This window comes from Exophiala oligosperma, assembly GCF_000835515.1.
Source record: "Exophiala oligosperma strain CBS 72588 unplaced genomic scaffold supercont1.6, whole genome shotgun sequence".
In the NCBI taxonomy this organism is placed as follows: Eukaryota; Fungi; Ascomycota; class Eurotiomycetes; order Chaetothyriales; family Herpotrichiellaceae; genus Exophiala; species Exophiala oligosperma.
The window spans coordinates 53,491-80,186 of record NW_015622823.1 but is presented as its reverse complement, the minus strand read 5'-3'; the positions used below and the strand labels follow the sequence as shown (position 1 = coordinate 80,186).

The following is a 26,696-nucleotide window of genomic DNA, read 5'->3' as shown; positions in this document are numbered from 1 at the left end:
TATGATCTTCTGACAACCGACTCTTTGAGACTGTCGTTGAACGAAGAGGTCACAATCGTAGCTCATTCCATGGGATGCCTTATTGCAGAAGACTTTGCACTTGCGTATCCAGACCTTGTGCAACGACTAGTCTTGATCGGACCTCCACCTAACCCCCTGCCACAGCCAGGATACGAAGCAAGCATCAAGAGAGCCACGACAGTCAGAAAGGAGGGTATGCGCAATGTGGCAAGAGCGGTAGGGGCAGCAGGGACTTCCGAAAAGACAAAGTCACATCAGTCGAGTGCTTTCTCTGCGGTCTTGATGAGTCTCTTCAGTCAAAATCCCGAGTCTTATGCTAAGGGGTGTACGGCGCTGGCCTCAGCCCACCATCTGCAACATGACCTTACAAAGATCGAGTCCAGAGTCTTAATCCTCGGTGGTGATGAGGATAAAGTCAGTCCGCCGGCCTACACACAGAAACTGTCCAAGATTCTACCAGACTCAAGACTGGTTATGTTGAAAGAGACCGGACACTGGCATGTCTTTGAGGATCTGGATGGAAGTGCAGAGGCCCTCAAGAACTTCCTTTAGTGGATTACCAAACATCAAAATTGTTATCAGCGATTTTATAGCAAAACATGAAATGTATCATTAAATCAATACTCCAAATTCAGTACTATTTCCACCATACCAGGTCTTGCTTTTTCTCCTTCTGACTAGAGGAGCGCCACATCAGGCTGATTCACCAACTGTCTGAAACAGTCGCTCAGTTCATTCAACACTGAGGTTCCAAAGTCAAGCCAGTCCTCGAAGGTAACGATTTCCACTTTGACAGAGTTACCCCCAAAGAAAGTCTGTATCTTCCACTCTCGAAGAGGCTCGAGATGAGGGTAGTACGTTTCCATGCGACTGTTCGTTGAAAGAAATGAGAGGTTTTCAACGTGCTCCACGTCTTGGTGGACTACAGAATCAAACCAATCGACCGTTTCCGGCCAGTCTGTACAGTCGCGGATGATTTCACTGAACCCGATTCCTTCGTAGCGAGAAGTATCGATGTGTTGCTGTTGAACATATTCAAGTAAGTCCGATCCTGTCCAAGTCTCATCGAATTTGACACGGACCGGAATGTACTGCCACGTAGGTCCCATGACCTCGTAACAATTTGGAAAGTTCACATTGCGTCCACTGACAACCTCCCCGAATGTAACGTCTCGCAGGGAGAGCCGCCGCGCCAGACAGAGTGCCCAGGCGGCAGCTGGGAGGGTTGCTGGAGTAATCCTCTTGAGTCGACTGGATAGATCGATCGTAGTAGATATAGTTGCCACCCTTCTCGATAACAATTCTATATTCGGTCTCAAAGTGGTCATTGATGACCCCTGTAAAAGATGTTGCCAGTAAGGAATGCTTTCGGGAATGTTGTCGCGTACAGTATGGTATACGAAATGTGAGAACGGTACTGTCCCTGGGATAGGCTTTCCTTCGTATATGGCTACTAGTTGGTGTAACAGTTGAGGGAGGCAGATCTCGTCGTATTGAGCGTGTGATATCCTCATGATCAAACAACTTCGCTTGCCTTCACCCTGGACGAAGAAGAACTTGACGAACGGAGCCCCTTCTGGCATCTTAGTTTGCACATCAAGATCACATAGTCTCTTCACAAAGCCCTCCAAGTCCCCATCGATGGTATACTCAACCACAGGAATGTCCAAATTTTCCACGACAACCCCATAAAAACGGTCCTGGTGTGAGGTGAAGATGGTGCGGAGTATCTCATTGCGAGATACAAGCTTTCGACAGCTCTCGAATAGTCGGTGTCGGTCAACCGTATCATCCAGATAGAAGAGCTCATATCGTGCCGAGTATCGTGGTAGTTGAGTTGTCCCTCTCACGGCAATTTCTTGCATTGGACGGCATGGTATAACATCCACAATTCTCGATGTCGGATCAGCTAGGGACGGTAAGATAACCTCCGAGATAAACTCATCAAAACTGATACAGTCAAGCAGCGTGAATGGGGCTGGTTTTGTTGAACAAGAGTCGCTCTTGGTCACTTCTCTCAGAACATGGGCCATGTCTCTGAGATGCCTGTACTCAAATACTTGTGCCACTGTTAATTCCATGTTTTCCATTCTTACCTCTGATACAAGCTTCATGGCTCCGATGGAGTCACCTCCTAGTGCGAAAAAATCGGATTCGTGGCCTATAGTCTCTTCCCGCATGTTTAGAATCCTGCTCCAGATCTGTGAGAGCAGGACTATTCGGCCCCTATCTGGTTGTGAATCGGCTTTTCGGAGACCATTCGGAGTCTTATTGGGTCTGTTCGTGATAGGATTTGCCCCCTTTGGACCCAGCAAGATGAGTTGGCCATCACTTTGGTACTTACCCAAATGTCCCGTTTCGTGGAGGTAGGTAGCCACGGACTTCTCATCTGTGGTCATTTCAAACAGCCACTGCGGCTTGTCAATCAAAGTGGATTGCTGCTCCTTGACAGTCTCGAGGAGAACTTCCCCTACGGCACCCACAGGCAGAAGTTTCTGACGATTTGCTGGGTCCACAATCCAGACATTCCGGATGTCTTCCGGAGAAGCCTGAATGAGCTGCTGCAATTCGGAAGGTAGAGAGTCGAAATTCCCTTGGTATAAATGGTGTACTTCTCTTGGGCTTGGATCTTTCATGATGAAAAGGTCAGATATCCTTTGGGCCGTACCATCACAGAGCTCCTGCACGGTACGTCCGAATTCTTCGAGTATCTTTTGCATGAGCCTTTCATCGATGGTGTTTGCGTCAAAACTAGCCATGATGAGCAAGCCATTCTTGTACAGGGCACATACGAGCATCAGGGCATAAGAGTTGAACTTCAAGGCTTCTTGAGCTGCCTCTCGGTCACTGACGGGAACAAAGCCATTTGCAGGACAATCATTAGTCTCGCAAGAAGATTCTTGCTCCTCATCAGTGCTCGGATGAAGAACGAGACCAGTCCGCAGTTCGCAGGCCTGAAGAGTGTCGGGATTCAATCGGCGGATATTCTGGAGACCCATATGCTCGTGAGGGATACGCAGAATAGCCTGCTCATGAACACTTTGAAGGTATTCAGACACCAGCATGGATTGATTCAGGCGTAACCTCATAGGTACCGTGGTGATGAGAGGCCCTTCTATCTCCCAGATGCCTGCAACAGGTGCGTTTCGCCCAGTTAGAGTTTCCCCAAATACCACATCTTCTGATGAAGTATATCTTGCTGCCACTAGGCCCCATGCTGCACGAATGACTGTCGCGATGGTTGTGTTTGAAGCAGGACGACTCGGAAACTCTACTCGGTGCTCGAGCAGTGAGTCTGCCTTGACCTGGTAGCTCACATGTGGTATCAGAGGAAACTGTAGTCCCGTTGCTCCTCGCAATTGCTCTGTCCAAAAGTCTTCCGATTCGTTGTGGTTTCTGTCGAGAAGATATCTGATAAAGTTCTTGAAAGGAGTTGACGTCGGCGCCTCCAATCCCCGATAAGCCTTGGTGACCCGGTTTATAATCAACGGCATCATCCATCCATCATACAAACTGTGGTGGATAGTAAAAACGACGTGCACTCCGTTATCACCCTCGGTGATTAGTCCAAAGCGAGTCAGCGGGTCTCCGAGTTCCATTGGTGAGTCACGATCCCGCAAGAGATAATCTTGGAGGTTACTGCTCGATGACCAACCCAACTGATCTCTTACGACTACTTGCACCAGCCCCCGGCGAGGTACTTGAATGATCCTAGTGCGTAGTATTGGGGATATCAGCGTTGTAGCTTCCAACGCGGCTTTGAGGCGCTGTGCGGTCGTCAGGTCTGCCAGATGAACGACTCGTTGAGCAATGTAAGCGTCTGCAAACTTGGCGGAAAGAGCCATGAGACCTTCCTGGAGAGGTGTGCAAGGGTAGATGTCTTCAATATCGTGGCTTTTAAGCCTACACAGATTTGCCGCCTCTTCCTTCGCGTCTTGCTGCGGCCAGTCTGGCGGAAGTAGAGAAAACTGTGGCAGCTCTTGTTCGATGACTTTGCTCACTCGCTCAGCCGTTGATGCCATACGTGCGAGGGTAGGATTTGCAAAGATCTGACCTACAGTCAGAGACAGCCCACTTAGCCGGGCCGCGGCAACGAGCTTCATTGCCTTGAGTGAATCGCCTCCTAGTGCAAAGAAATTGTCGTTGATACGAACATCCGTCTCGGTGGCTAGTAGCTCATTCCAGATGTTTCGCAGTACCAGCTCGGCCTCGGTTCTAGGTTCAGTAGTCTGTGTCACCTTTGTTCGGAGACCTACCAATGCCTGCAGTGTCAAAGCCAAACCAATTTCCTGCAGTCTTTTTCGGTCAACCTTACAAGATACCAATAGTGGCATATTGCGCAGCGGAATGTAAGCCGTGGGAACCATGTAGATAGGGAGCTCGGAACCGAGAAACTTGTCAATTTTGGAAAGAGATCGAAGCAATTCGTTAGAAAAGCCGACTGTTTCTCCTGGGTCATCGCCTTTCGTCACTTGTTTATGTTTTGGCTCGGAGACGAATGCCACCAGAGCCGGCTCACGATCCTTCCCTCCCGGGGTGATCACCTCAGCAGCGATACTGACGTCCTGTGGAAGAACTTTCCCAAGATGATATTCAACTTCTGACAACTCAACTCGCTGCCCTCGAACCTTGACCTGCCGATCTTTTCTGCCAACAAATACCAAATTCCCTGATCCGGAAGGATCATATTTGACGAGATCACCTGTCTTGTACAAGCGTCCATGCCTGCCAGGGAAGCTTCCAGAGCCAGAGAGCAACCATTTCGGATCCTTAATGAAAACCTGTCGAGTCCTGTCGGGATCCTTCAAGTACCCCAAGCCAACGATCGATCCCTCGATGAGCAGTTCTCCGACTGCACCGATCGGGGTTAGAAGATCATGGTTGTCAGGATCCACGATCCAGGTGATGCCTCCGACGCCTCTTCCGATGCTCGTATATGGCAAGGCCACCTCGATTTCGTTGTTGATGGTACATCCTACTGTACATTCCGACGGGCCATAGGCAATAATCATCTTAGTGACCTTGCTCCAGATGGCGGCATCAGCAGAAGAGAGCGACTCGCCGCCTAATCCAAGGACCTCCAGCCGCGTCAGGTCGTCAACGGACAATACCCTGGCAACGGAAGGTGTCATATGGGCCATATTAACATCCATGGATTGGATAGCACCACTGAGATCGTTGACTCGTTGTTCATCTGACGGAACGCATATACAGCCACCGTTTGCCAATGTACATAACATGCAATCAATACTCACATCGAATGCGTACGATGGGAAGTCAAGCACCCTCGAGTGAGGTTTATACCCGACTGCTGCTGCTCTTGGAATTGCACCTGTGGTGAAATTCTCGTGGGATATCATAACGCCCTTTGGCTTCCCCGTGCTACCAGATGTGAAGATGATATAAAGCATAGTTGATGCGGGAACCTTTCCCAAAGATATAGAACATCTTTGGTCATCTGTCTGGAGCAATTCGGGGCCAACAATAATAATTTTAGCATGTTGTGCAATCCGACCGCCCAAAGTGGCTTGTTTTTCAGACGTCAGTAGGATCTGAGCATCAACTTCAGACACTATCGTACAAAGACGGCTTTCAGGCTGTTGCGGGTCGGTGAGAACAAATGTACCTCCAGCCCTCATGATGGCTAGCAGAGCTACGACTGTCCACATGCACTTTTCAAAGCACAAAGGAACAACTGTGCCTAGGCACACCCCAGACTGGATCAGTCGCTCTGCGAGATGCGACGATATGCTGTCCAGTTGACCATAGGTCAGTTCGCCGTCCCAAGATGTAACCGCCGTCTTTTCTGGGTGTTCTGCCATTTTGTCTCCGATTATGTCGTGCATGCACTGACTGATGGCTGGTGGCACGACGGCGTTCCATTGCCAAAGGCTCGTCAACTCTCTTTCACCAAGAGTATCAGTGACATCTGAAATCAGTAGCTGTCGATTATTTAGAACAGACTGTAGAATATCTGCATACGCCCGTATCTGGAACTGTGCCATTGACGAGGAAAGAAGTGTTGCCCATTGAGGCTCACTAATGTACAAAAAGTTGGATTCCTGTCTGATATTCAACCCAAAAGCTCCTGAGGTTGAAGATTCTCGGGTCGAAAAGGACATGACATAATCTTCACGCCGTGAGCTAGAGTCTGATTGTGAACCCGTGATAAGGACTTTGATGTGTTTTAGGAGGGATGCCACACTGTGTTTGTCGTTTAGGATTATCTCGTGTAGCTTCACTGCCTTCTCATACTGTGGTCGCGATTCTGATGACAATGAGGCTGGAAAGGATCCCCAGAAAACTGCACAATCCTCGTTCTGTTTATCGACACTGCCCCTGTGCAGAAGTAGGCACCAGGTAAGTAGCAGAAGGGCTTCCAGATATTTCGGATCCTCGTTGCAAGGTATCATTTCCGTTGGAATTCGTATGTTCAAGGGCGCCACGTCGCCGTTCACCTCTTTCTCAAAACCATGAGTGACAGCGTCCATCTCGTTCTCCTCTTGAATTTGGGCCGAGGATGGTGTGCTAGATTGACACCACTCACTGCCCGGCTCGATTTTGTTTATCATCTCTGGTAATTTTGGTAGCTCTTCGGCAAAGGATTGTACATTGCCACTCTACATCCAACAGACCACTGTAAACCTGATGCCTCTGTTTGCTGCCGTCCTACATAGTCACTTGTCGGGTTTCGGGATAGGGCACGAAAATGTGGCAGTACCTGTGTGCCTCTAGCTTACCGGTGATGAGGCTCCGATGCACGGTGGGTGAATTATTCCACAACAAATGCAGAAAATTAACTTCGATGATACAACACAAGTAAGAGTGGGGAGATTTATGGTGCATCGCGTAGAGCCGGGAGCATCAGCCCTTATGAAACAGTAATAACACTACTGTTACAATGTTACTGTAAAAGTCTCTACTTGTCTTGGAGCTACGGACGACGTGCCGACAATTATGTCCGGTGGGTCGAGACTAGGGTACACGAGCCATGCAGGACCCGCCTCAGACATTGACGCATGTGGCACCCTTGTAGGGAATAGTGTACGTGGACTACGAGGGCCACATGGTATGTCACTCTGGCCATGGCCTATCGGTCAAATCCTGCACTACTCGAGTCTGCTATGCCCATCCCAAAATACAGCAAGAACGCGAATGAAATCATTACTTGTACATACATGGATGCTGCTCATGAGCAGCTGAAGGAGTCTCCCGCAAGTGTCTGCACTCGGACCCAAGATGCCCTACGCCCACAACGATACTTGGTAATAGTTGTACACAGAGAGAATCTCGCCAGGATGTGTGCAGACTTATCTAAAGTTTTGCGGACAGTGCCATAGTCTGTATCGATCTTGGGAGCTGATCTACTGCAAGAGTGTCTTTGGATTTTCGATCCTTGCTCTTGGCCGCTGATGCTGGTAGCCCGAATCCTACAACCTGGAAAAACCGAATACGTTCGCATCTCACAATTGCTGAGCGTTTATGTGGTAGGTCGGCTAATTTGTGAATGTGAAAGCCGTTGTCCATATCGTATGCGAGGACGTTAGCATTAGTATACTTAGGCTCTCCAACAATAGTCACTGTTCTCGGATCGTCAAGGAACAAGTAATGGATCAGGCTGGACCACCAAGCAGAAGCTCTCTGTGGCCCTCGGAATCGGACATCACCGACAAGGGAATGTCGACCTCGATCCCAGTCACCGGCTCCTGGAGATAGATAGACACCCATATGGTCCTCCTAGCAAACGATGGCATGGTTAGTTATGTAGGCACGGGACAGCAGGGCTTTATATTCACAAACCTTGGCCCAGTAGATCTCAAAGTAGGCAAAATAGGTGTCGTCGAACTTGGCCAAGATCGCCATTTGGTGCGGGTCCTCATCGATCTTGCGCAGATACTCGCGATGCTGCTCTAGTGATCCGGTCTCATTCCAACCTGCTGATACGCGAGGATCGTTCTGCCACTCGTGGAACAGTCGCAGGTGCTCTTCATTTCTCCAGTCAAGGTGGACCATCGAGAAGAACTCGTCGAGATGGGGAATGTAGCGACTGTAAATCACGGCATTGTGTGCTGGCTTGGGTGGCCGTATGGGGTGCTGTGCATGAACAGGCCGCCCTTCAAGAGAGAATGTCACGGTATACTGACAAGGAAAAGCCGGACTCAATGTCAACGCCGTGGAAAGATGCCCAAACAAATCTGGATGTGCGACCCACGCTGGACGAGTGCCGAACGGCGATGCAGCCCCTTGCCAGAATGCCGACCGCGATATCCAGATCTGAGAGACCTTTGACGTTGGCAAGGTTGGTTGTTCAGATCGTGTAGCTTTTGGTGGTGGGCTGGCCAGACCAGTTGCTATCAGTACTTCAGTCAATGTCGCATGACTGTTGCCTGTGAGCTCAAGGCGGAAGTCCTCCAGCTCCGGATATAGTGTCACGATAGAGTAGATCAGATTCCATATCTGGCCAACACTGGGCACAACTGCTTCATCCCATGAGAGGCGAGAAAGGGGAGACTGGTGGAAACGTGCCCAGGAAGAGTTGTCACCAGGCTGAGGAGTTAACACATTCGACTCCGAAATCAGATCGCTGAATCTCAGTGACTCGAGATGAAGTGGCTCTGGTGGTGATCTGGAATCAGGCAATTGTTTATGGGAGAGGGTGAGGTTGAGTAAGGGTACAGGTTTCACGTGCTTCGAAATGCGGATCTCGTATGTTGTTTTCCAAGGTTCAGGCAGCCTGACGAGAGTCAGAGTTTCCAATTTTGTCGCTGACATCCTGTTTAATGATGTATAGCTGAGGTGTGATGAGATCTTAGAGTCACAGATATACGATGAAAGTGACTTTCATGTGTACCGAGAATGTCTTTACCTACGCTCAGAACAACCGGTTTTCTCCAGATCAAGAACCACGACCTGAAATGTGACTCATGTAACGAACTTGTCTCTGCCGAATCCCAAAATCCATTGCTTGACCGGAGGTGCGTGCCACTTGTCCCGCTAGCCAAGGACTGTCTGATAGCACCATCAAATAGTTCAAGTCGTCAAGGCGAAAGTCTGGTTGGCAAAGAGCTCGAGACAGGTTGCGGACCACCACCGCGGTCCAGCATCCTCGCCGGCAAACTGCCGGAAATAATTTGTTGACTTAGAAATAGTTTGATTTTGTCACAGCGATTCTAAGCGAGGTTGAATCATGTTTGGGGGATGAACGAAGAGGAGATACTCCAGTCATTTTAGGATACGGTTGTGAAGTTCATTTGACAGTCCGCGCGTGAAATACACCTCGGTTCAAGTGGATCGTTCTGCCGAGCCTTGCTAAAGTCGTGGCCAAGGATTTCATGCCTTAGCGGGGAAAAATCTGATAAGATAAGATGGATCCTTCGCTTACGAGCCTGGTAAACTCGACTTGGCGAGGCTCGGCAAGTTAGGGGCAGACGGTTGGGACACCTGACGCCGACCCACTGGCGGCCAGTCGCTAAAAAGACTTATCCTGTACTCCGATCACGGCCATGTCACCGGAGAGCATTTCTGTATGTTGTCGACTGCCTTGCAGGCGCAGGAGAAAACCACGGGTTGTCAGTTTGGGCTCATTCCGACGAGTGAGGATCTGGCAAAGGTTAGCGTCTATTATCGACTTCTGCAACCCGTCTCCAGTCAACATGGATCTGCTTAACGGCTTTAGTTGGAGTAGGCAGATAGACGCTGGATGTTAACGAAGCCTTTGTGACTGCATGTTGGAGTACTGAAGCCTCCAAGGAGATCGTCGTCAAATCTCAAAACTGCCTTGTTCCAACTCGACAAGCGTGTATGTTCTCGGCCCTGTGGCAAGCTGCTCCATCACAGTAACATAGGATGCTCATTGGGAGGATGAAGTGCTGATTATCTAAAAGCATGAGAGAACTATGTCATATGAGCCTACGATTTGCGGGCCGATCGCATTTGAATGCCTCGACGGAGAGACTGGATATCTGGTTGCTTCTTCGTTGCCTCTTGTCAAGTTTTGTTACCTTGGCAAGGGCTTAGGAGGTGAAACCAGCCTTGGAAACCATCCGGTTTCGGGATAGATACTTGAGTATATATATCATAACAGTTGAATGGTTCCTGACTATAAGCAATCAGGTTGTTATTCAATGCGCAGTTTTGGTTCACTTGACAAGCCAGACATTCGTTTAATCACTCCTTCATAATAGCTTCAAGCGACCCCCTTCGAGATTACCGAGATGAAGACAGTTGCTATTGGTGCAGTTGCTTTTGCTCTGGCTCTTAAAGCCCATGCCCAGGATATTACAAGTCTGCCCGTGTGCGCGGTGAGTGAACATTCTTCCAAACAAAATGCATAAGCCTTTCTGCTTTGGAACGATAAACTGCTCGAATACTGATTCATGTGTAACTAGCAATCTCCAATCTTAACGGCATTCAGCACTTCGGGATGCTCTTTGACAGACATTGCATGTGTTTGCAACAATACTGAATTCATCAATGGTTTGGTAAACACGATCCCTAGCGTGTGCAATGCAAATGAAGTTGCAGGTATGTCCTGATCATCGATGGAATCATCTGGAGGCTTCAGATGATTTCTTGTCACCGGGAGGCAACACCGCCTGGTGGAGGACCATGATGCTGATGCTTCGACACAGCCACCAGCCAGTTTGCAGTTTCCCTTTGTGCTTCGTATGGAGTCACTCTCGACCTACCGGGCACGCCTGGTGGTGCAACTTCCAGCGCCTCGGCCACCACCAGTGAAGTGGTGCCAGTCACTACTGCACCGGTTGAACCAACAATTGCGAGCTCCTCTGCCACTCCCAGTAGCGTAAATGGGCCAACAACAGCGGAGACCCCTGCGATCAGCGGCACATCCAGCAGTGAGCCAGCTCAATATACAGGTGCCGGAAGCAAGGTCAGGATAGTCTTGATGCCCGTCTTTCTCGGTGCAGTGGCGCTAGGTCTAGCAGCTGCAATTTAATCTACCAATAATACTGCTATTGTCTTTACATCTTCACTAGAGTGCCCAAAAAGCCTCAAGCGACAGTGTACACAATTTAATAGCATTGTATCTAATAACAAGTCGTTTACTTCTTTCATGACCACGTCCTTTCAAGTGTATACTAATTGGGGCTGCCACATGCCGAGGATATGTTCGGTTCATTTGTTATTGACACGGATTGATTCTCAGTTCTCCCTATTGCAGCATCTGTTGCTGAACAGTTAATCTATAATGTTCATTCTTTTCCATCAGATCGCCATGACTACCAGAGTCCACAATCGTTCCGCCTTCCACCATGAAAATGACATCAGCGCTCATGACAGTATGCAAACGATGTGTTATAGCAATGACAGTAGTACCGAAGTCACGAACGGCACGACTGAGTCCTTGCTGCAGGATGTGCTCCGTCTCGGCGTCTAAGGCACTTGTACTCTCATCAAGGAGCAACAGTCGTGGCTTGCGCACCAAAGCACGCGCTATTGTGAGTCGCTGGCGTTGACCACCTGACAGTTGAGTGCCTTTCGGTCCACACTCAGTGTCGTAACCCTGAGGCAAGATCATGATTGTATCGTGAATATTGGCCAGTCTGCAAGCCTGTTCAATTTCTGTATCGGTCGCGTCATGGCCCGATACCGCACCGAGCCCGACATTAAAGCGAATCGAGCCACTGAAGAGCATGCTATCCTGCGGCACGACGGCAATGTCATCCCGAAAATCTCGGTCGGATATATCAGTGCCATCAATCTTAATTCGACCCCATGTTGGGCAGTAATTTTGCTGGAGCAGGTTCATGATGGTGGATTTTCCTGCACCAGAGGGTCCTACTAGGCCGCAAAATTGGCCTGGCAGGATAGAAAATGCGACATCCTTAAGGACAGGAATGGTGATGTTGGATGGGTAGGCGAAACTGACGCCAGAAAAATCAACGCGAGCACCACGTTTTGCTTTCAATCGTGAGGATGTGTCAGTAGAAGCGGACTTTTCAACATCATGACCAGTGGAGGTTGACGGCGGCTCCAGCGCTGGTGAATCACCGTATGAATTTTGATTCCCAATGATAGACAGTATTCGAGAAGCAGCTGCACGAGCTCGAGAGACCTCAGGCGCAAGACTGAACATCTGGCCCCATAATTGTGCACTCACCAGCATCGCCACAAGCACAATGAAGAATTGTTTCTGGGAACTTTCTCCCCGAATGATTTGGTGCGAGCCCCACCAGTATGCAAAGGCATAAATGAAGAAGCCGACACTGAGGGAGATAGCAAGCCAGACATTTGTATAAATGCTTGCCGTTGTCAATTTCTTGCGTGGACTCCTCAAAGCCTGCCTGTAAGCGCCCATGATTTCATCCTCAAGAGAGTATGTAGCAACAATCTTGAAAGACGTCAATGCCTCCATGCAGATGCCGATCGATTTTGCAAATGCTTTCGAGTTGCGTTCTTCAAATCGCGATAGAGTGAAGAGCTGCATCAAACCTGATCCCAATAAAATAGGCACCATAGTCAAACATACAAGTGCAATCTTCCATGCAACAATATGTGACATGATCAGTGAGGCGCAGAAACTGATGAGTATTGAGAATATGGTACCCATTGTCGAGCCACTGAATCCGGCTATCGCGTTGCCGTCCTTTGTGATGATGGATAGTAATGTTGAGGGATTATGAGCCTGGGCCTGATACCACTCAATGTTTTGGGATAACAGAGAATTGAACGACAACACTCTCAGCCTGTACAACAGCCTCTCCCCGACTACTGCAAAAGATGACCAGCTGAAGTAGTTCGCGCCTAGTTCCACACCAGCAACCATGAAGAGCATGCCCCCATAAAACCGGCCAAGGTGCAGTATACGGCTCACCGTAGCCCTGCATGGGCTCAGTGCATCCACCACATGCCCAAAGATCAAGGCTGCGGCAATGAATGTTAAGCCCACAACTACGGCAGAAATCATTGCCATGACAAGCCAACCTAATTCCGGCCTGATAAAAGGCGTTGCCCTTCTGATGATCTTACAGGGAGAAAGGCCAGAGTCAATCTCAATTGGCGATGCTTGGGGATCTTTGTTGCCCCCTGAATCTTCATATAGCTTTGGTTGAGCTCTCGAGGTAGCATCATCATACTTCAAAGCCACTTTCTCTGCATCGATATCTATCGAGGTATGCAAGGAGCTAATAGTCGATGAAAAATCCTCATGATTTTGCTGAGAAATGTTGAGGGCTTGCAATTTGACCATATCAGCAAATAGTCCTGGGTGAGAAACAAGCTCTTCGTACGTTCCCTGTTCAATTACTTCTCCAGCCTTGAGTATAATGATATTGTCTGCATTTCTGATGGTGGAAAAGCGATGAGCAATGGAGATGACTGTTCGTGTATTTGCAAGCTTGTTGACAGCAGTTTGAATGCGTTGTTCGCTCGCCGAATCAAGAGAAGCCGTTGCTTCATCCAGAATGAGTACTTTTGGATCTCGAACAAGGGCTTGCGCGAGAGCAATTCTCTGTCTTTGCCCACCACTGAGGGATTGGCCGCCGGTTCCAATTATAGTATCATAACTCTTGTCAAGAGTCCGAATGAAGCCGTCGGCGTCCGCAAGTCGAGCTGCATGTTTCACCAGGTCAATAACCTCGTTGACAATAACCTGGTCTCTTTCTGGAAGATTTCCCGAATTGCATGTCAAAGATTCTCCCAGGTAATGCTTCAGCCTTTTATGTGCTGGATTGGATGAGCTTATCAGGCCAAGGGCTATATTCTGCAGGATCGACCGATTCATCAACAACGGTTCTTGTTGGACAAGAGCAGTAAATCCTCTCAGATTTCTGATGTTGATGTCAGACAGACTCTTGTCATCGAAGAGAATTCTTCCCTCAGTAGTGTCATATAGTCTGGCAATCAGAGCTGCAACTGTGGACTTGCCACTTCCAGAGGGCCCGACGATGGCTGTTTGTTTTCCTGCAGGAAACGAAACACTAACATTTCGCAGCACCATGTCGTCTGGTCGTGAAGGGTACCTAAAGGAAACATTACAAAACTCAAGCTTTCCTGGAGTTTCAGCAGACAACATGTCGCCATCATCCAATGTGCCATCTAGCAACGACTTGCTATCAATATCTTGTTTCAATTTATGGAAAGCCGAGGCCGCATTTCCGAAGAGTGGCAGGAGAGGAGCTGTCGATCCCAAAACCACACAGGCTGCATTCAAGAATATGTTAACCGCAGATCAGTGTATATTGACATTGAAAATCAACTTACCATCGACAAGAACAAAAATCACCGTGTAGATTTCCCCAACGGATGTTCCACCACTCTTTCCCTTTAGCATGTCTGCAATCATTCTGCTGCCCTGCCAAAAAGCGAGAGCATTTGCCGAATAGGCAATAAAGTAAAGCATCCCGGCCTGGACGGCTGCCACAGCACCTTTACGAATGCCTTGCCCACGACTGACTTCAGAGCACTCTGCAAACTTTCGCTCTAACCGTGGAGCAGCACTGTACGCTTTCACAATAGTGATGTTGGAGAATGCCTCGGAGGCTATGGCAGCTGCTTTGGTGGCAGAGTCAGACATACGAGTTGAGAACTTTTGAAAGAAACCACCTCCGACAATTGCGACAAGGAGAAATGCCGGTATAAGCGATATCAAAATCCCAGCAAGCTTCGCTTGTTTGGTGAACGCCACTACATATGCAGAGACGAAAAAGGAAAGACTTGCAATGAAAATTCCAACCTTTTCGCAAGTTCCGGATTGAACAGCTTGGACGTCACCGCTCAGACGCGAAGATAGCTGACCATCTTGATGCTGGTCAATAAACGTTTGATCCTGGCGCAGTATACTTTGGAAGTATTCATCTCTCAGTCGAAATGCAAGGCGTTGGCTCAAAATGCTCCAGCAGATGATGTGAGTGAAAGTCAGGGCAAACGCTGCGATGGCAATGTAAACAAGTTTCAACACTCTATCGTTGATGGCATCTTCATAAACCAAGGCATTGCCAGAGATTTCTACCTCACAAGAAGCACCGTTGAGATCGTTGACGAGCTCTCCAAATAAAACTGCCATCAAGGGATATGGTACGCCAGCAGCGATGGCACACGTGGTCCCGACCGCCATCAGACAAATGTCCGTCCATGTTGCAGCGGCGTAAGCCAACAGTCGGAAGTAGGCAATACGAGACTGGCGCTGGTTAGAACAAACTTCATTCATGCTTGAAAGTAGTGAAGCAACGGATCTCTCTGAGGGAGGCGATGCGTACCGATCCTGATGATGCTGTCTCCTTCCCTGGACGTGTATCCTTGGGCTTAGGACGCTCTCGATCAACAGCTTTTGCTGCCATGTGTCTGTAGGTCGCTCACTTGGTTAGAAAAAAGTTTATAGTGCTCAGCCTTGTCTTCGACAACCACTGAATACCCAGAGGCTGGCTCTCAGCCCAAGCAATCGGCCGAGCAGACTCCTTGATACGCCGCAGATGCCTTGAGATTTAGACCACTGTCATCCTACAACATCTCCTGCCTTGGAAACGTCACTGGAAGGCGAACAGAGTTGGGCCTGACAAATCTTAGGGCTTTCCTCAGAATCATAACCATTCGACTACTATTGTCATCAATGGCAGAACGCCGTTCCCAGTGGGTACGTGATTGAAGCCGGTCTCGGCCAAGGAGCGAGCCTTTTGGTTATGCGAGAGTTATGACTATTGTTCGTACCCTACATCAAACAAGATAACGTCCTCGTTCCGCTGTAGGTATGCTGCCAAGTTCATCTAACGGAACCTCTCCGATGTGGTTCCCAAGACAAACATCGTGCCAAGGGTGGCGGCGCAGGATGCAGAGTTGACACATCCCCGCATACATTACCGCTAGTAAAATTACCCACTCAACCAGTCGTTTCCAGTTTTCACGGCAAGTGCTATTGTTCTTGTCTACCCGAACGCGTCTTGACTGCTACCACCAAAGGCCTCTCGCGGACTCCAAGACATCTTTAGGAAGCTCAATGCTGCCTCAGACATTGGTGTTGTCATACAGTCGATGGACCCGACATCGGCACTTGGCCACTTTTAGCGGTATCATCGTGCATCTGTGGTACGAGGGCTTGTTAAGGTTCAATACCCTCCATACATTCCTGCCTCCGTAGAACAACGCCCACTGATCGTGTGCATTACAGAGCGTACCACCACTATGCCATTTCGGGTAGTCCTCCCAGGCGTTGCATTTTCAAAGGCGCAATACCGTAAGTATTTTTGTCGCGTGGCATCTCCTCAGCCTCGATAGCGAACTGGTCATCAGATGGCAAATTTTTTTTCTTCCCCAGCTTGACAAAATTGTTCGCAGCCGACGTCGGCTAGTGGGAAACATTCCGATAGACTTGGCACGAAGACAAATTCTAACACATGGTATGGGCATTTAGATGCTTGCTGAGTGTGTGAGTCTAGTCGTGGCTGAAGACGATTGCACATCGTGCGGGAACTGTATCTGCCAACTCGTCTGCAGCTAGTTCACCTTTGCCAACATGGTGTCCTTGACCGACAAACGCCCTGATAAGCTAGGATTCAAAGCAAGATTCGAGAGTTTCTTCGATACGACTTCCAAAATTGTCAACACAAGCGATCGCAGAAACCCCGTCGATGAAGAAAGCACAAATCAACCCGATGAAGCACTTGTTTCTCAAGATGCCCAAGCTGGTGTACAGCGTGTCCAGGCAACAGCTACGGTCTGGACAAGGTCACACCTCATCGGTGCACACATCTGGTAAGTGCTTATCCCATACATGATAATGAGATGTAAGTACTAAGGCATGAACAGCATTTGGCTCATCTACTTTGTCGTTTCACTGGAAGAGGTTGTTCTTCGTTCTTTAAATCCTTATGTCACGAGTTCTTTCTCGTTGCATTCTCTGACATCCGCCACCAATATCATGTCCAGCATCATTGGCGGAGTAGCTAAGATTCCGACTGCCAAGATTCTGGATACATGGGGAAGACCTCAGGGTATTGGACTGATGACCTTTATTTGGGTAATCGGGTATATCATGATGGCCTCTTGCAAAAATGTGCAAACATATGCCGCTGCTCAGGTGTTCTCTGTGACTGGGTAAGCGTGAAGCCCTCAAATAGACTTTCTTTCCCTGACATGAGCATTCTCAGCGCACAAGGTGTAAGCTACTGCCTCACAGTCTTCATTTCGGATACATCGACACTCAAGAATCGTTCGCTGATGCTTTCTATCGCGACCTCGCCGTACATCGTCACTACTTGGCTAGGAGGCCCGGTTTCTCAAAGTATCATCGAAGGTCCCGGCTGGCGATGGGGATTTGGTATCTTTGCTGTTGTAGTCCCTGTGGTCGTGGCCCCTTTGACAATCTTATTTCTGTACAACCAGCGAAAGGCTCAAAATCAAGGCCTCGTCAAGCCTGTACGTATCAGTCTCCGTCCGGAAGCGCTGAAGCGGTACGCGATTGAGGTCGACTTGCTTGGTATTATTATCCTTGCAAGTGGAATGGCGCTTTTCCTGCTTCCCTTCAGCCTTTACTCTTATCAAAAAGACAAGTTCCGCTCTCCGATGATCATTTGTATGATCACCTTCGGCGGCGCATTGCTCGTCTTCTTCACTTTTTGGGAGAGGTACTTGGCGCAAAAAACATTCATTCCTTTCGAGCTTCTGATGGATCGAACCGTCTTCTGCGCAGGATTGATGTTCGTTTTTGTCTTCTTCAACTCAATGGTTTGGGGCAGCTACTTTTTCTCTATGTTGCAGGTTGTATGGGGTCTCAGCATCACTAACGCGACCTACGTCAGCGCCATATACCGGGTCGGTTCTTGTCTCTGGGCATTGGTGGTTGGGCTTTTGATCCGATGGACTGGTCGATTCAAATGGCTTGCATTGTACTTTGCAATCCCATTGATGATGTTGGGCGTTGGTCTTATGATCGAGTTCCGGCGCCCAAACAGTGATATTGGGTACATTGTTATGACCCAGATCTTTGTGGCATTTTCGGGTGGAACGATTGTTCTGTGCGGCGAGTTGGCTATGTTGGCTCCATCAAATCAACAACACATCGCCGCTATCATTGCCATTTTGAATTTGTTTGGCAGTATCGGCAGTGCAGTGGGAGGGACTGTCGCCACAGCCATTTGGACAAGCGTCTTTCCTGCGGCCCTCCGAAGGTACCTTCCTGCAGATGTTGATGCAAAGAAGGTTTACGGATCAATCATTGCTCAGCTTTACTACAGGCCTGGAACACCAGCTCGAGACGCTATCAACCGATCGTACGGGGAAGCACAACGCTACATGCTCATCACAAGTCTTGCACTACTGGGTGGTGCGTTCGTATGTGTAGCATTGTGGCGGGATATTCGCATCAAAGATATAAAACAGGTCAAGGGACGTGTGATTTAGATCTATACCATAGGGCTTTCTCATTGTCTTTACACCAGCAAATGCAGAGCAAGAACCTCAAACCTTCCGGACTGTTCATCTTCAATACCGAAAAGACCGAAATGGAAAGACATGTCGATAGTCTTGATAAGTTTAGACTACGGAGGTTGGACTTATTGCGGAGACAGAAAATATTTCTAGGCGGTTCCAGGGTTCTGAAGTACTCAGCAAGACGATGAGCACTGGGATAAGCCGACGTACCCGATCAATCCTATCAATGAGCTTCAACTAAGTAGTAATGTCTGCCAGTCTTCACGACGCTCAACCATCCAGGGATACGCTGGGTAGGTAGGCCATTGAAAGAGGTTAGTAGGACCATTCGGATTTGCAGTGACTAGGCACGCTTCTTCACGTAACATGTAATACCGCTTCGATCTTACGAGCTGTTACAGTACGCGTGGTAAGCGTCAGTGACGCCCGCGTGGTCTTGGCAGCCAGTCCACGACTCAGTCCCCTCCAAGGTTCCGCTGTGGCTGACGCCAAGCACGACTGGGCGGAGTGAGGGATTTATCTAATCTAATCAGATTCTCTCCTGATTGCCTTGGCATTGCTCGGACATCCGCAGGTTGAATTAGCCTTTGTTGGTAATCCTTTCCTGGCAGACATTGAGCTTCGCTTAAAATTATTCACTGCACACACCCACTCTGCAGTGGGAGCTTTGGTCTGAGAACATGTGCCTATCCGTTTCCTTAAGGCCAATGACGCGACTTCGGCGTCTGGGCAATCGCTCGACCTTGGAGAGCGATATCGGCTTGGGAAATTCAGGAGTTTGAGAAACCAACTGACGTCGATCTTGGAGCTTTGGCAGGTGAGCTTTCGTAGATCTCGGGAAGAGATCCGAAAACCATTTCTGAAGATGTGAGGCGTTGAAGAGAAGGCCATCTTGATCTCGCTGTTTTGAACATGTCGATTCAACACCGGCCTCTGACCACTTTCCTTCTCGTCGAAGGTGTCGATAATCTCAACTGATGGAAGGATCTGGCACTGACTGAGCCCTCCGCTTTTCAGACCACGTGGTCACAGCCAGACTCACAACGACCCCAAAGTCGCATAGCATGGCCCCACGGATTGTCATACCTGCAGGCGAGACTTGGTTTGATATTCACGAAACCAGCTTTTCAGATGTACCAGTCTCCGCTAATCGATATGTGCCGATAAAAGAATTTCTTGCAGCCACTGAAGCGACAGCCACGATATTAGACCTGCTTGGCTCAGCAGTATTCACGCCTATTAAGAATGACATGCTTTTCAACGTAGGGCGGGTGCGCTCACGGCAAGCCCAAGATGCAGAAGGCTCAAGGACGCTACAAGATCTGGTCAAGAACGAACTCGCAACTCAAGCTCATTCTGCAACTGCAGGGTTGACGTGGCTGGTCCGAGGTCTTGACTTCCTAGCACATGCGCTGAAGACTGATCTCACACAGAACAAAGATATCTCAGCAACAGAGAAGATGCCAAAAATGGACTTGAGAGAGTCTTTCCGAGACAGCTACAAGGTCACGCTATCCCCGTATCATACAGTCGTAATCAGACCCATTTTTCGAGCAGCAATGAGCGCAGCGCCTCGACGCAAAGATCTGTATATTCGGTTAAGTGGAAAGGGAACCGACCCGGAACTGGCAGTTCAGGCGATGGAAAAATGGGTTACTGCCACGGAGACCATCGTGACGATCTTGAAGGATTTCCTGGCAACTGACGAGGTCAAAGTGTTACTGCCTGAACGCATGCAATAAAGACTATAGACCTTTGCACCAGATTCACCAATTACTCTATGCTTTGTCGCTTTTCACTCTTCAAATGGCGGGTATCCGTTTGCTCGCCATTCATCAAAAGTCATTCCGTTGGCCGCTGCAGGCATCCTCACCATGAGCGGCACCTCAACATCTTCATCCGTGCCCAGAATCTCCTTCTTGTGCACTAGCTTTTCGTTGATGCGCTCGAAGCCTACTCTTTCGTACAATGTCCATGTTGATGGCGACGCTTCAATGTACACAGGCAAATCGGCGCGGTCGGCCAGGTCCACACCCCACAGAATCAAGGCCATGCCAGCTTTAAGGCCTTGGTGCTCAGGTTTGATTGCAATTGCGTGGACATCTGGAATCGAGATAGTTAGCTGATGCCGCGAGAACCTCTATGGTGTGTATCCACGTATCGAATTTGTCCTCGACGACAATTCGTATGGGGACTTACACACATACGGGCGACCACCCCAGAGTTTTTCTCTCATTTCCCACAAAGGTCGAACAACTGCCTCAGCACGTTCTCGTTCCCGGCCTTCTAGCCATGGCAACCCAGTATACTTGCGCTCGTCTTCGGTTCGTTCACTGACAAACCCGTCGGCCAGAATCATACCTATGATCTCGTTTTTCTCAGTATCCAAGACCTTCCAGGTGTACTGTGTGGTACTCTTGTGCCACCAATCTAAGGTGGCTTTGGTATGCTCTTTGCGAAACTCTTCCGTGACACCCCCTGGAAAGAGTATGTCTAGCATAATAGCTGCCATAGGCTCTTGTTTGAAGGCATCAAAATAGCAGTCATAGACCTTCTCAACATCAGGGATGAGCGCGGGCACCACCACAACCCCCATTCTGGACAGCTTATCCAGCACAGATCTGATAATTGAATGTGAAGTATGGTTGTTCTAGTGGAGAAGCTAGTTCGGTGCGCTGTTTCGTTTGATCAAGCGTATGCCGGTGGGAATAGCAGTACCTGGCAAGATATCGAGATGTATTCTGGAGTTCTGACACGAGAATCGAGTCTCATGCTTTCTAGAAGAGAATGTGAGTTCGCAACAGTTTGCCTCAGTGTGAACGAGACATTTTACCTCGCCCTCGGCAAGGTTAACTTACATAATTTTTGTTTTGAGTACATATCCAGCATGGTTAAGTCAGCGGGACATTTACAGGGCCAGTCTGCGCTGGAAAAAGAGTGGATCATTACTTTTACAGTAGACTCGGCCGAAGAGCTTGCGATAGATATGTATGTAATAGCATACGGAAGAGGTCGGTTGACAGAACGAAGACCTCGTGTTAACCATACAGCCCTAGTGGTATGCAAGTGCCCGCGCCGAGAGTGGAACGAACTAACTGGGTGGGCTGGGCAACTATTTCCTGAAATACTTCCGCGATATCGGGCCAAGCAACTAGCATCCTCTTCACCATCGCAAGTATCGGTATTCCCTTACTTTCCACGTTGAGTTGACAGAGTGGCATTCAAGTCGCAGCATACTTAGCGAGAACCACTCTTCTTTCCTACTTTATCATAGGAGCAGAGCAAAGGTTGGAATCAAAGGCTCGATCCGCCACTTTCAGTATATTCCTTGTCCCTTTCACTTTCAACAATTTTGGATACCTTGATCGCGTACAGACAAATCTATCGTCGCACAAGAGTCAGAAACATGCGAACAACTAAGTTTTGGATCACAGCCGTTGTGGCTTTCGCTCCTCCTACATTTGCTCAAGTTGGGACGATCTCGGATCTTCCACAATGCGGCGTGAGTCCACCATAGTTACAACACTCGTGTTTTTGTCGGATTTTGAAAGCTAACAAATGCCTCTTCCTTTAAGCAACAAGCTATTCTAGAAGCGATCCAGACCTCGGGCTGTCCATTAACTGACATCGCCTGTATATGCAAGAACACAGAATTCGTGGATAAGCTGGTCGCACAAATCCCTCAGCTTTGCAGTTCTGAAGACATTACTCGTAAGTTCTCTCTTCTAGTACTTGACTCAGGCAATAGTGAGATCCTTCCAAGTCACAGTACTTGGTTGTTCAAAACTTGGACTGTGGGCTGGCTTGGGCTTGTATGTGATATCCAATAACAATGCACTGACACCTATCCGCAGTTACTGCAGACGGTTCCAAAGCTATTTGTATGGCGTATGGAGTAGAGTTGGACCTCCCGAATCTTTCTGGAGGTGCGAACTCGACCAGTACGGCAACGACAACATCTGCTGCCGGGTCAACCGTCTCAACGGCTAGCAGTGCAACAGGCCCAACCGACCGCAGTACCAGCGCCGACGGTAGTAGTCGCGCAACAGGAAGTACTACGAATACTCTCCCCAGCTCAACTGAATCAGGATCAAGCGCCACTGGAAGCTCCGCTGCACAGGAAACGGGCAGCGGAGCCATGGTAAACACTGCTGGACTATCGACCGTCCTTGCAGTAGCGCTTTTGGGGGTGGCAGCGCTTTCGTGACGAGAAATGGCACTCTTGTAGCCACTAGAGTAAATCTGTTTGTACTGCGGAAAATGGTAATAACTACTTGATATGAGCTGGACGGAACTTCATAAGAGAGTATAGGCTGGTAAATTGGCTATGTTCGATTAAGTACATAACATAGGCCAATTCAACTGAACTACGTATTGCGCGACTCTTTTATCCAAGTGGTAGTATAACTTTCCCATGGTTCCGTGCAATGATGATACACAGTCCGTAACTTATCGGGTCACCTATTCCCTGTATCAAAATTGAGGTCCCTCAGAACGACAACCCCAGATCTGGCGAGTCAAAATGCGTCCTTTATCATGTCATATCCTCCAAATCGTTCTTCACATCCCGCAGCTTTCTCTGTGGTTTTATCTTTTTGCCGAAACGTCGCTCGGGCGACATTACAGGTCAAAAAATTAAGGTTAATGGTGGCCGGCCTTGATTTGAGTAGGTCGGAAAAGTAATCACTCGATAATAAGTCACACTTTCTTTCTAGAATATAACTTCTATGTCCAAGTATTACGTTACGGTATTTTGACTATCAGAAATATAATGTAATAGTATACCTTCTTCTGGGATGATTTCCCCACAACGAACCCTGCCTTTCAATGTGCAAAATTTGGTGATGTTTGTGCTATTGGCCATGTGGACGCGAGCCTGAGCTATCTTCGACATGATAACTGTGTCATCCAGTCCTTTGGCCTTGAGATCTCTTTGGTGTTCCCTTGAATATTGCGCTGTACCGCCTGGCTTTCGAGTGGCTGTTCGTGGGCACACTTTACGTCCATGCTCTCGATATTTGTGGCATAGGAATCGCAAACGTTGTGCCGTCGGCCTGAATAACGATTGATGTACTGGCAACAAGGCAATCAAATTCGCCCATGATATTATCGCCCATCAGACAACAACTACGGTCTGAGAGATCGATACCTGAATAGACGTCGTAGAACCCAAGAGATTTTGGCGTGACTGTCTTAGGAGCTCCACTGACCTGGTCTTGTCCTGGGACCAGTGCAACGGCTGCGAAACCTAGAAACAGAATTAGCCCAAAAGTTGCTCGACTGACATTTAGAGCGAAAGGAGTCATACCTCCACCGCCGACGACGACCGTGACTCCGCCGACAATCAGAGCATTGATTATACCAGGGACAAGAACTGTCGAAGTATAGAATGCCGGAGTCGCCGCCGACAAAGCCAGAGCTCCTGCACGAGCCGCCACACCCAGTTCAGTGAGGCCAAAAAAAGTTAAGGCTATGGTCGCGGCGCCAAAGACGGCGTCGATAACAACGCGAACCACATTGGCCTTACCACCCGGGCCGATGTCAACCGCCAGAGGGTTTGGCCCATCGGGATCTTTGATAATCTGCCAATTCGACGTAGGAGGGTCGTAAATTTGAAGGAATGTCGTCGTCGGTCCAGCTGTAATTGTGAACTTCTTCCATGACTTGGACCCGAAGCAGGTGCCGCTACCCGCCATTTCGGTCTCGAAAACGCCAAACGGAGTAGTTTGGTTGACCGCGGCCGCTGGTAGGGTTGTCACACCGCTGTACATGGAGTACCGCCGCGATCCCAGGTCGTTGATGCCAAAAATTTGTTTATACGTTTGGAGAAAGTTGTCCATATCAGAGGAAATTTTGCCATCATCGTAATCGTTGACCAGGTTCGAGCTGGGCCAGCTTGAGTAGTAAGAGTTGAGATCACTAGGGTTGAATGACCCCTTGATGCAATTGGAATCCCCATTCATGTCAATCACCGCTGGAAAAGGTGATAAATTGATAATCGTCAACGGGACCTGAAGGCCTGCTAGACAGAACGGGACCAGAGAGAGAAGTATTAACGATTGTGAAGCCATGTCGTTGAGGAGACAGTGGCGAATATTTTTCAATGATTTGAATACTGAGACGAATGTAACCGCGGCGATATATAACATACAGAGGACATGGTAGTCTGCTCCTTTCCTCATCGTCACCATACTCGTGCCGATGCTATAGTAGCCATAAAGTGTAGATCGAGCTTAGAGCCAGGGCAACCCCGTTATCACCGTGGCGACATGGCCTGTGTCTCTCTCGAGAGAGATAGCAGGACTACCGAGCCTATCAAATAATGAGAACCTTGTTCGACTTGTAGTTTTGGCCGTTAAGATTAATGGCGAAGCCTCGAACACTGGCTGGCCTGAGCACCGTTGTCCGATCACCCCACGAAACCTAATCGGAGATTAGACCTGGCGAGGAACCAAGTCCAAAGCACGGACAATTATTCTAGAACATAAGCTGTTGCCAACCTGTTGGCAAACTGTTGGTGCATATGCCTGTGGTTCTTTACTCCTGGACGGTGTATCAAGGTTTGTATGAACTGCAGACTATATCTAGGCGTTTCCTCACCTGGAGCCACGCCGGACATCTTTCGCCATAGCTAAACTTGCCATAAGCCCTCAAGATCCGGGCAAGCTAAGCTATTCTACCACCTTTGGCTTATGTATGGTGCCTACTCTACTCCTCAACACATGTTGTATACTATATTTGCATATGGTGGCTTTCCCAGTCTCCCAGCAAAAACCTATAAGCACGGCCTTAATGAAGTCTTAAATCAGTCTCTGGCTGGCCAGTCTGAGGTTTCATTGGTCGACCGTCATGCACTGTCCTTCTAGACGTCCGGGTGCGAAGCTAGCTCTCAAGGCTGTTTTTTGCATCCGTCAAAAAGACGAGGCTGGCTGTCAACAATATAGTACTCCCAACCCCGTTGTGACAGAATGTGTCGCTATAGTCTCTTTTCACAGCATACCGACCACCTATTTTATGTGAATCTATCTTGAACAATGTCCTCAGGTTTATCTATAAGTTTGGATGCAAGGCTATATCATGAATATGCTTCATTATATACAGCTTACTCATATCGTCATCATCATCGTTCAGCTTTGCTCACAAATTTTCAGCATATTGCCCTAAAATTTGGACGTTGCAGAGCCAGCCTCAAAACACCATGGCATTGTCCAATTTCTTCCAAAGTCTCGTCCTAGCCAGTATCGTGATAAATGTCTCTTCTCTCCCCACTGCCTGGGATGACTGGTCTGGTGCTACATACACTGTCACAATCACAGCTTGTACCGCACCCACATCCTCATCCTCATCCAGGTCCCTAATCTCACCCTCAATATCGTCCTCATCTTTGACCAGGCCTAGTAGTTCGACAACATCTATTCCTGGTGGCACGCCGGCAGCCGCATACACCAACGGGGATTGGACTATCGCTGCCATGTTGTCCCCTCCTGATCTCCGTGGCTTCAACTTCAACAGCACCAACCCAAACCCTTGGGACGTGAACGGACCGAATCCGGACGGGCCTCTCTTGGACAGACTCGAGGCCGAGGAAGAGAGTCTTCCCCAGATCCTCAGCTTTCAAAACAATACCGGGTCGACAGCAAGTCTTATTCAAAATATACAAACTGTTCTGGACAACGCTGGCATTGGTGTTTCCAATAGCACGCTTGCTCGAGTCCTCCTTGAGGCGGTCGGCCAAATACCCGCGGACACTGAGAGGGACCGACAGACAGTCTCTCCAGACAATATCAGCATGTTTCTCTACAGATGCTTCCAGTTTGACTCGTGTCTGTTCTGGAACGCCGACACGAGTCAACTCTTAACTATCGCTGAAATCACGCAATCCATTCAAACAAGCGGACTTTGGGCCCTTCGGACTCCCAACTCCAGCGTTTGGCCCACCATCACTCAATGGGTCATAGCATATGGCGTAGATCTCCTAGTTGGTGATCGCTCGTCTACGAACAACATGGTCGTGCCGGTAAGGCTCACTGAAGGCGGCGCAGCTACCGCAAAACAGCCAGTCACGTTGAGTCTATCGTGACAAACATGACCTACGGGTTTTGAGGTACTCTAATTTGTTGATTGTGTCTTGTTATTAGCGTTTTCTTCCATTTCTACTTATATGAAAAGAATATCAGATAATTATGAATACATATTGACTTCGTCAAATCGCTGTTTCCATAGCCGCCGGGGAAAAACCTCAGAGATCCTCTTGCCTTGCTTTCCGTTGTTGTCAGACCTTGAATACCATC

The 26,696-nt window shown here is 48.7% G+C and overlaps 9 protein-coding genes across 10 annotated transcripts; 4 read left to right on the top strand and 5 right to left on the bottom strand.

Annotated features, from left to right (window-relative positions):
• Positions 1 to 646: 646 nt before the first annotated feature.
• Positions 647 to 6,583, bottom strand: PV06_06508 (uncharacterized protein). Its single transcript, XM_016407632.1, has one exon. The coding sequence runs from the start codon at positions 6,510 to 6,512 to the stop codon at positions 699 to 701; it is 5,814 nt and encodes a 1,937-aa protein (XP_016261112.1). The 5' UTR covers positions 6,513 to 6,583; the 3' UTR covers positions 647 to 698.
• Positions 6,584 to 7,179: 596 nt separating this feature from the next.
• Positions 7,180 to 9,143, bottom strand: PV06_06507 (uncharacterized protein). Its single transcript, XM_016407631.1, has 2 exons — positions 7,822 to 9,143; positions 7,180 to 7,758 (listed from the first exon to the last, which is right to left on the bottom strand). The coding sequence occupies exons 1-2, from the start codon at positions 8,791 to 8,793 to the stop codon at positions 7,336 to 7,338; spliced, it is 1,395 nt and encodes a 464-aa protein (XP_016261111.1). The 5' UTR covers positions 8,794 to 9,143; the 3' UTR covers positions 7,180 to 7,335.
• Positions 9,144 to 11,069: 1,926 nt separating this feature from the next.
• On the bottom strand, positions 11,070 to 15,702 carry PV06_06506 (uncharacterized protein). The gene is made up of 3 exons (XM_016407630.1): positions 15,240 to 15,702; positions 14,245 to 15,160; positions 11,070 to 14,184 (listed from the first exon to the last, which is right to left on the bottom strand). The coding sequence occupies exons 1-3, from the start codon at positions 15,318 to 15,320 to the stop codon at positions 11,195 to 11,197; spliced, it is 3,987 nt and encodes a 1,328-aa protein (XP_016261110.1). The 5' UTR covers positions 15,321 to 15,702; the 3' UTR covers positions 11,070 to 11,194.
• Positions 15,703 to 16,257: 555 nt separating this feature from the next.
• Positions 16,258 to 18,437, top strand: PV06_06505 (uncharacterized protein). Its single transcript, XM_016407629.1, has 3 exons — positions 16,258 to 16,728; positions 16,783 to 17,070; positions 17,124 to 18,437. The coding sequence occupies exons 1-3, from the start codon at positions 16,490 to 16,492 to the stop codon at positions 18,373 to 18,375; spliced, it is 1,779 nt and encodes a 592-aa protein (XP_016261109.1). The 5' UTR covers positions 16,258 to 16,489; the 3' UTR covers positions 18,376 to 18,437.
• Positions 18,438 to 19,162: 725 nt separating this feature from the next.
• PV06_06504 lies at positions 19,163 to 20,326 on the top strand. Of its 2 annotated transcripts, XM_016407628.1 has the most exons (2): positions 19,163 to 19,787; positions 19,839 to 20,326. In XM_016407628.1, the coding sequence occupies exons 1-2, from the start codon at positions 19,470 to 19,472 to the stop codon at positions 20,145 to 20,147; spliced, it is 627 nt and encodes a 208-aa protein (XP_016261108.1). In that variant the 5' UTR covers positions 19,163 to 19,469; the 3' UTR covers positions 20,148 to 20,326. The 2 variants fall into 2 exon arrangements, with proteins under 2 accessions (XP_016261108.1, XP_016261107.1); XM_016407627.1 differs by having other exon boundaries at positions 19,163 to 20,326.
• PV06_06503 (uncharacterized protein) lies at positions 19,865 to 21,474 on the bottom strand. The gene is made up of 2 exons (XM_016407626.1): positions 20,605 to 21,474; positions 19,865 to 20,508 (listed from the first exon to the last, which is right to left on the bottom strand). Exons 1-2 carry the CDS (start codon positions 20,999 to 21,001, stop codon positions 20,201 to 20,203), a joined length of 705 nt encoding a protein of 234 aa, XP_016261106.1. The 5' UTR covers positions 21,002 to 21,474; the 3' UTR covers positions 19,865 to 20,200.
• Positions 21,475 to 21,509: 35 nt separating this feature from the next.
• On the top strand, positions 21,510 to 23,095 carry PV06_06502 (uncharacterized protein). Its single transcript, XM_016407625.1, has 3 exons — positions 21,510 to 21,907; positions 21,981 to 22,116; positions 22,260 to 23,095. Exons 1-3 carry the CDS (start codon positions 21,812 to 21,814, stop codon positions 22,610 to 22,612), a joined length of 585 nt encoding a protein of 194 aa, XP_016261105.1. The 5' UTR covers positions 21,510 to 21,811; the 3' UTR covers positions 22,613 to 23,095.
• Positions 23,096 to 23,134: 39 nt separating this feature from the next.
• Positions 23,135 to 24,585, bottom strand: PV06_06501 (uncharacterized protein). Its single transcript, XM_016407624.1, has 2 exons — positions 23,714 to 24,585; positions 23,135 to 23,653 (listed from the first exon to the last, which is right to left on the bottom strand). The coding sequence occupies exons 1-2, from the start codon at positions 24,552 to 24,554 to the stop codon at positions 23,403 to 23,405; spliced, it is 1,092 nt and encodes a 363-aa protein (XP_016261104.1). The 5' UTR covers positions 24,555 to 24,585; the 3' UTR covers positions 23,135 to 23,402.
• Positions 24,586 to 25,461: 876 nt separating this feature from the next.
• PV06_06500 (uncharacterized protein) lies at positions 25,462 to 26,590 on the top strand. Its single transcript, XM_016407623.1, has one exon. It carries the CDS (start codon positions 25,604 to 25,606, stop codon positions 26,483 to 26,485), a length of 882 nt encoding a protein of 293 aa, XP_016261103.1. The 5' UTR covers positions 25,462 to 25,603; the 3' UTR covers positions 26,486 to 26,590.
• The last annotated feature ends 106 nt before the right edge of the window (positions 26,591 to 26,696 follow it).

Bases quoted from the DNA above. Each gene is read 5' to 3' on its own strand.
- PV06_06504 (XM_016407627.1), top strand. From the start codon at position 19,470: ATGGCCCCACGGATTGTCATACCTGCAGGCGAGACTTGGTTTGATATT.
- PV06_06501 (XM_016407624.1), bottom strand. From the start codon at position 24,554: ATGTTATATATCGCCGCGGTTACATTCGTCTCAGTATTCAAATCATTG. The intron at 23,654-23,713 runs GTATGACTCCTT...TTCTGTTTCTAG, and splicing joins GGTCGTCGTCGGCGGTGGAG to GTTTCGCAGCCGTTGCACTG.
- PV06_06507 (XM_016407631.1), bottom strand. From the start codon at position 8,793: ATGTCAGCGACAAAATTGGAAACTCTGACTCTCGTCAGGCTGCCTGAA. The intron at 7,759-7,821 runs GTTTGTGAATAT...ATCGTTTGCTAG, and splicing joins TTGAGATCTACTGGGCCAAG to GAGGACCATATGGGTGTCTA.
- PV06_06503 (XM_016407626.1), bottom strand. From the start codon at position 21,001: ATGGGGGTTGTGGTGGTGCCCGCGCTCATCCCTGATGTTGAGAAGGTC. The intron at 20,509-20,604 runs GTAAGTCCCCAT...TCTCGATTCCAG, and splicing joins GGGTGGTCGCCCGTATGTGT to ATGTCCACGCAATTGCAATC.
- PV06_06500 (XM_016407623.1), top strand. From the start codon at position 25,604: ATGGCATTGTCCAATTTCTTCCAAAGTCTCGTCCTAGCCAGTATCGTG.
- PV06_06506 (XM_016407630.1), bottom strand. From the start codon at position 15,320: ATGGCAGCAAAAGCTGTTGATCGAGAGCGTCCTAAGCCCAAGGATACA. The intron at 15,161-15,239 runs GTACGCATCGCC...AACCAGCGCCAG, and splicing joins AGACAGCATCATCAGGATCG to TCTCGTATTGCCTACTTCCG. The intron at 14,185-14,244 runs GTAAGTTGATTT...TCTTGAATGCAG, and splicing joins GATTTTTGTTCTTGTCGATG to CCTGTGTGGTTTTGGGATCG.
- PV06_06505 (XM_016407629.1), top strand. From the start codon at position 16,490: ATGGTGTCCTTGACCGACAAACGCCCTGATAAGCTAGGATTCAAAGCA. The intron at 16,729-16,782 runs GTAAGTGCTTAT...AGGCATGAACAG, and splicing joins CTCATCGGTGCACACATCTG to CATTTGGCTCATCTACTTTG. The intron at 17,071-17,123 runs GTAAGCGTGAAG...GAGCATTCTCAG, and splicing joins CAGGTGTTCTCTGTGACTGG to CGCACAAGGTGTAAGCTACT.
- PV06_06502 (XM_016407625.1), top strand. From the start codon at position 21,812: ATGCGAACAACTAAGTTTTGGATCACAGCCGTTGTGGCTTTCGCTCCT. The intron at 21,908-21,980 runs GTGAGTCCACCA...TCTTCCTTTAAG, and splicing joins CGGATCTTCCACAATGCGGC to CAACAAGCTATTCTAGAAGC. The intron at 22,117-22,259 runs GTAAGTTCTCTC...ACCTATCCGCAG, and splicing joins CAGTTCTGAAGACATTACTC to TTACTGCAGACGGTTCCAAA.
- PV06_06508 (XM_016407632.1), bottom strand. From the start codon at position 6,512: ATGGACGCTGTCACTCATGGTTTTGAGAAAGAGGTGAACGGCGACGTG.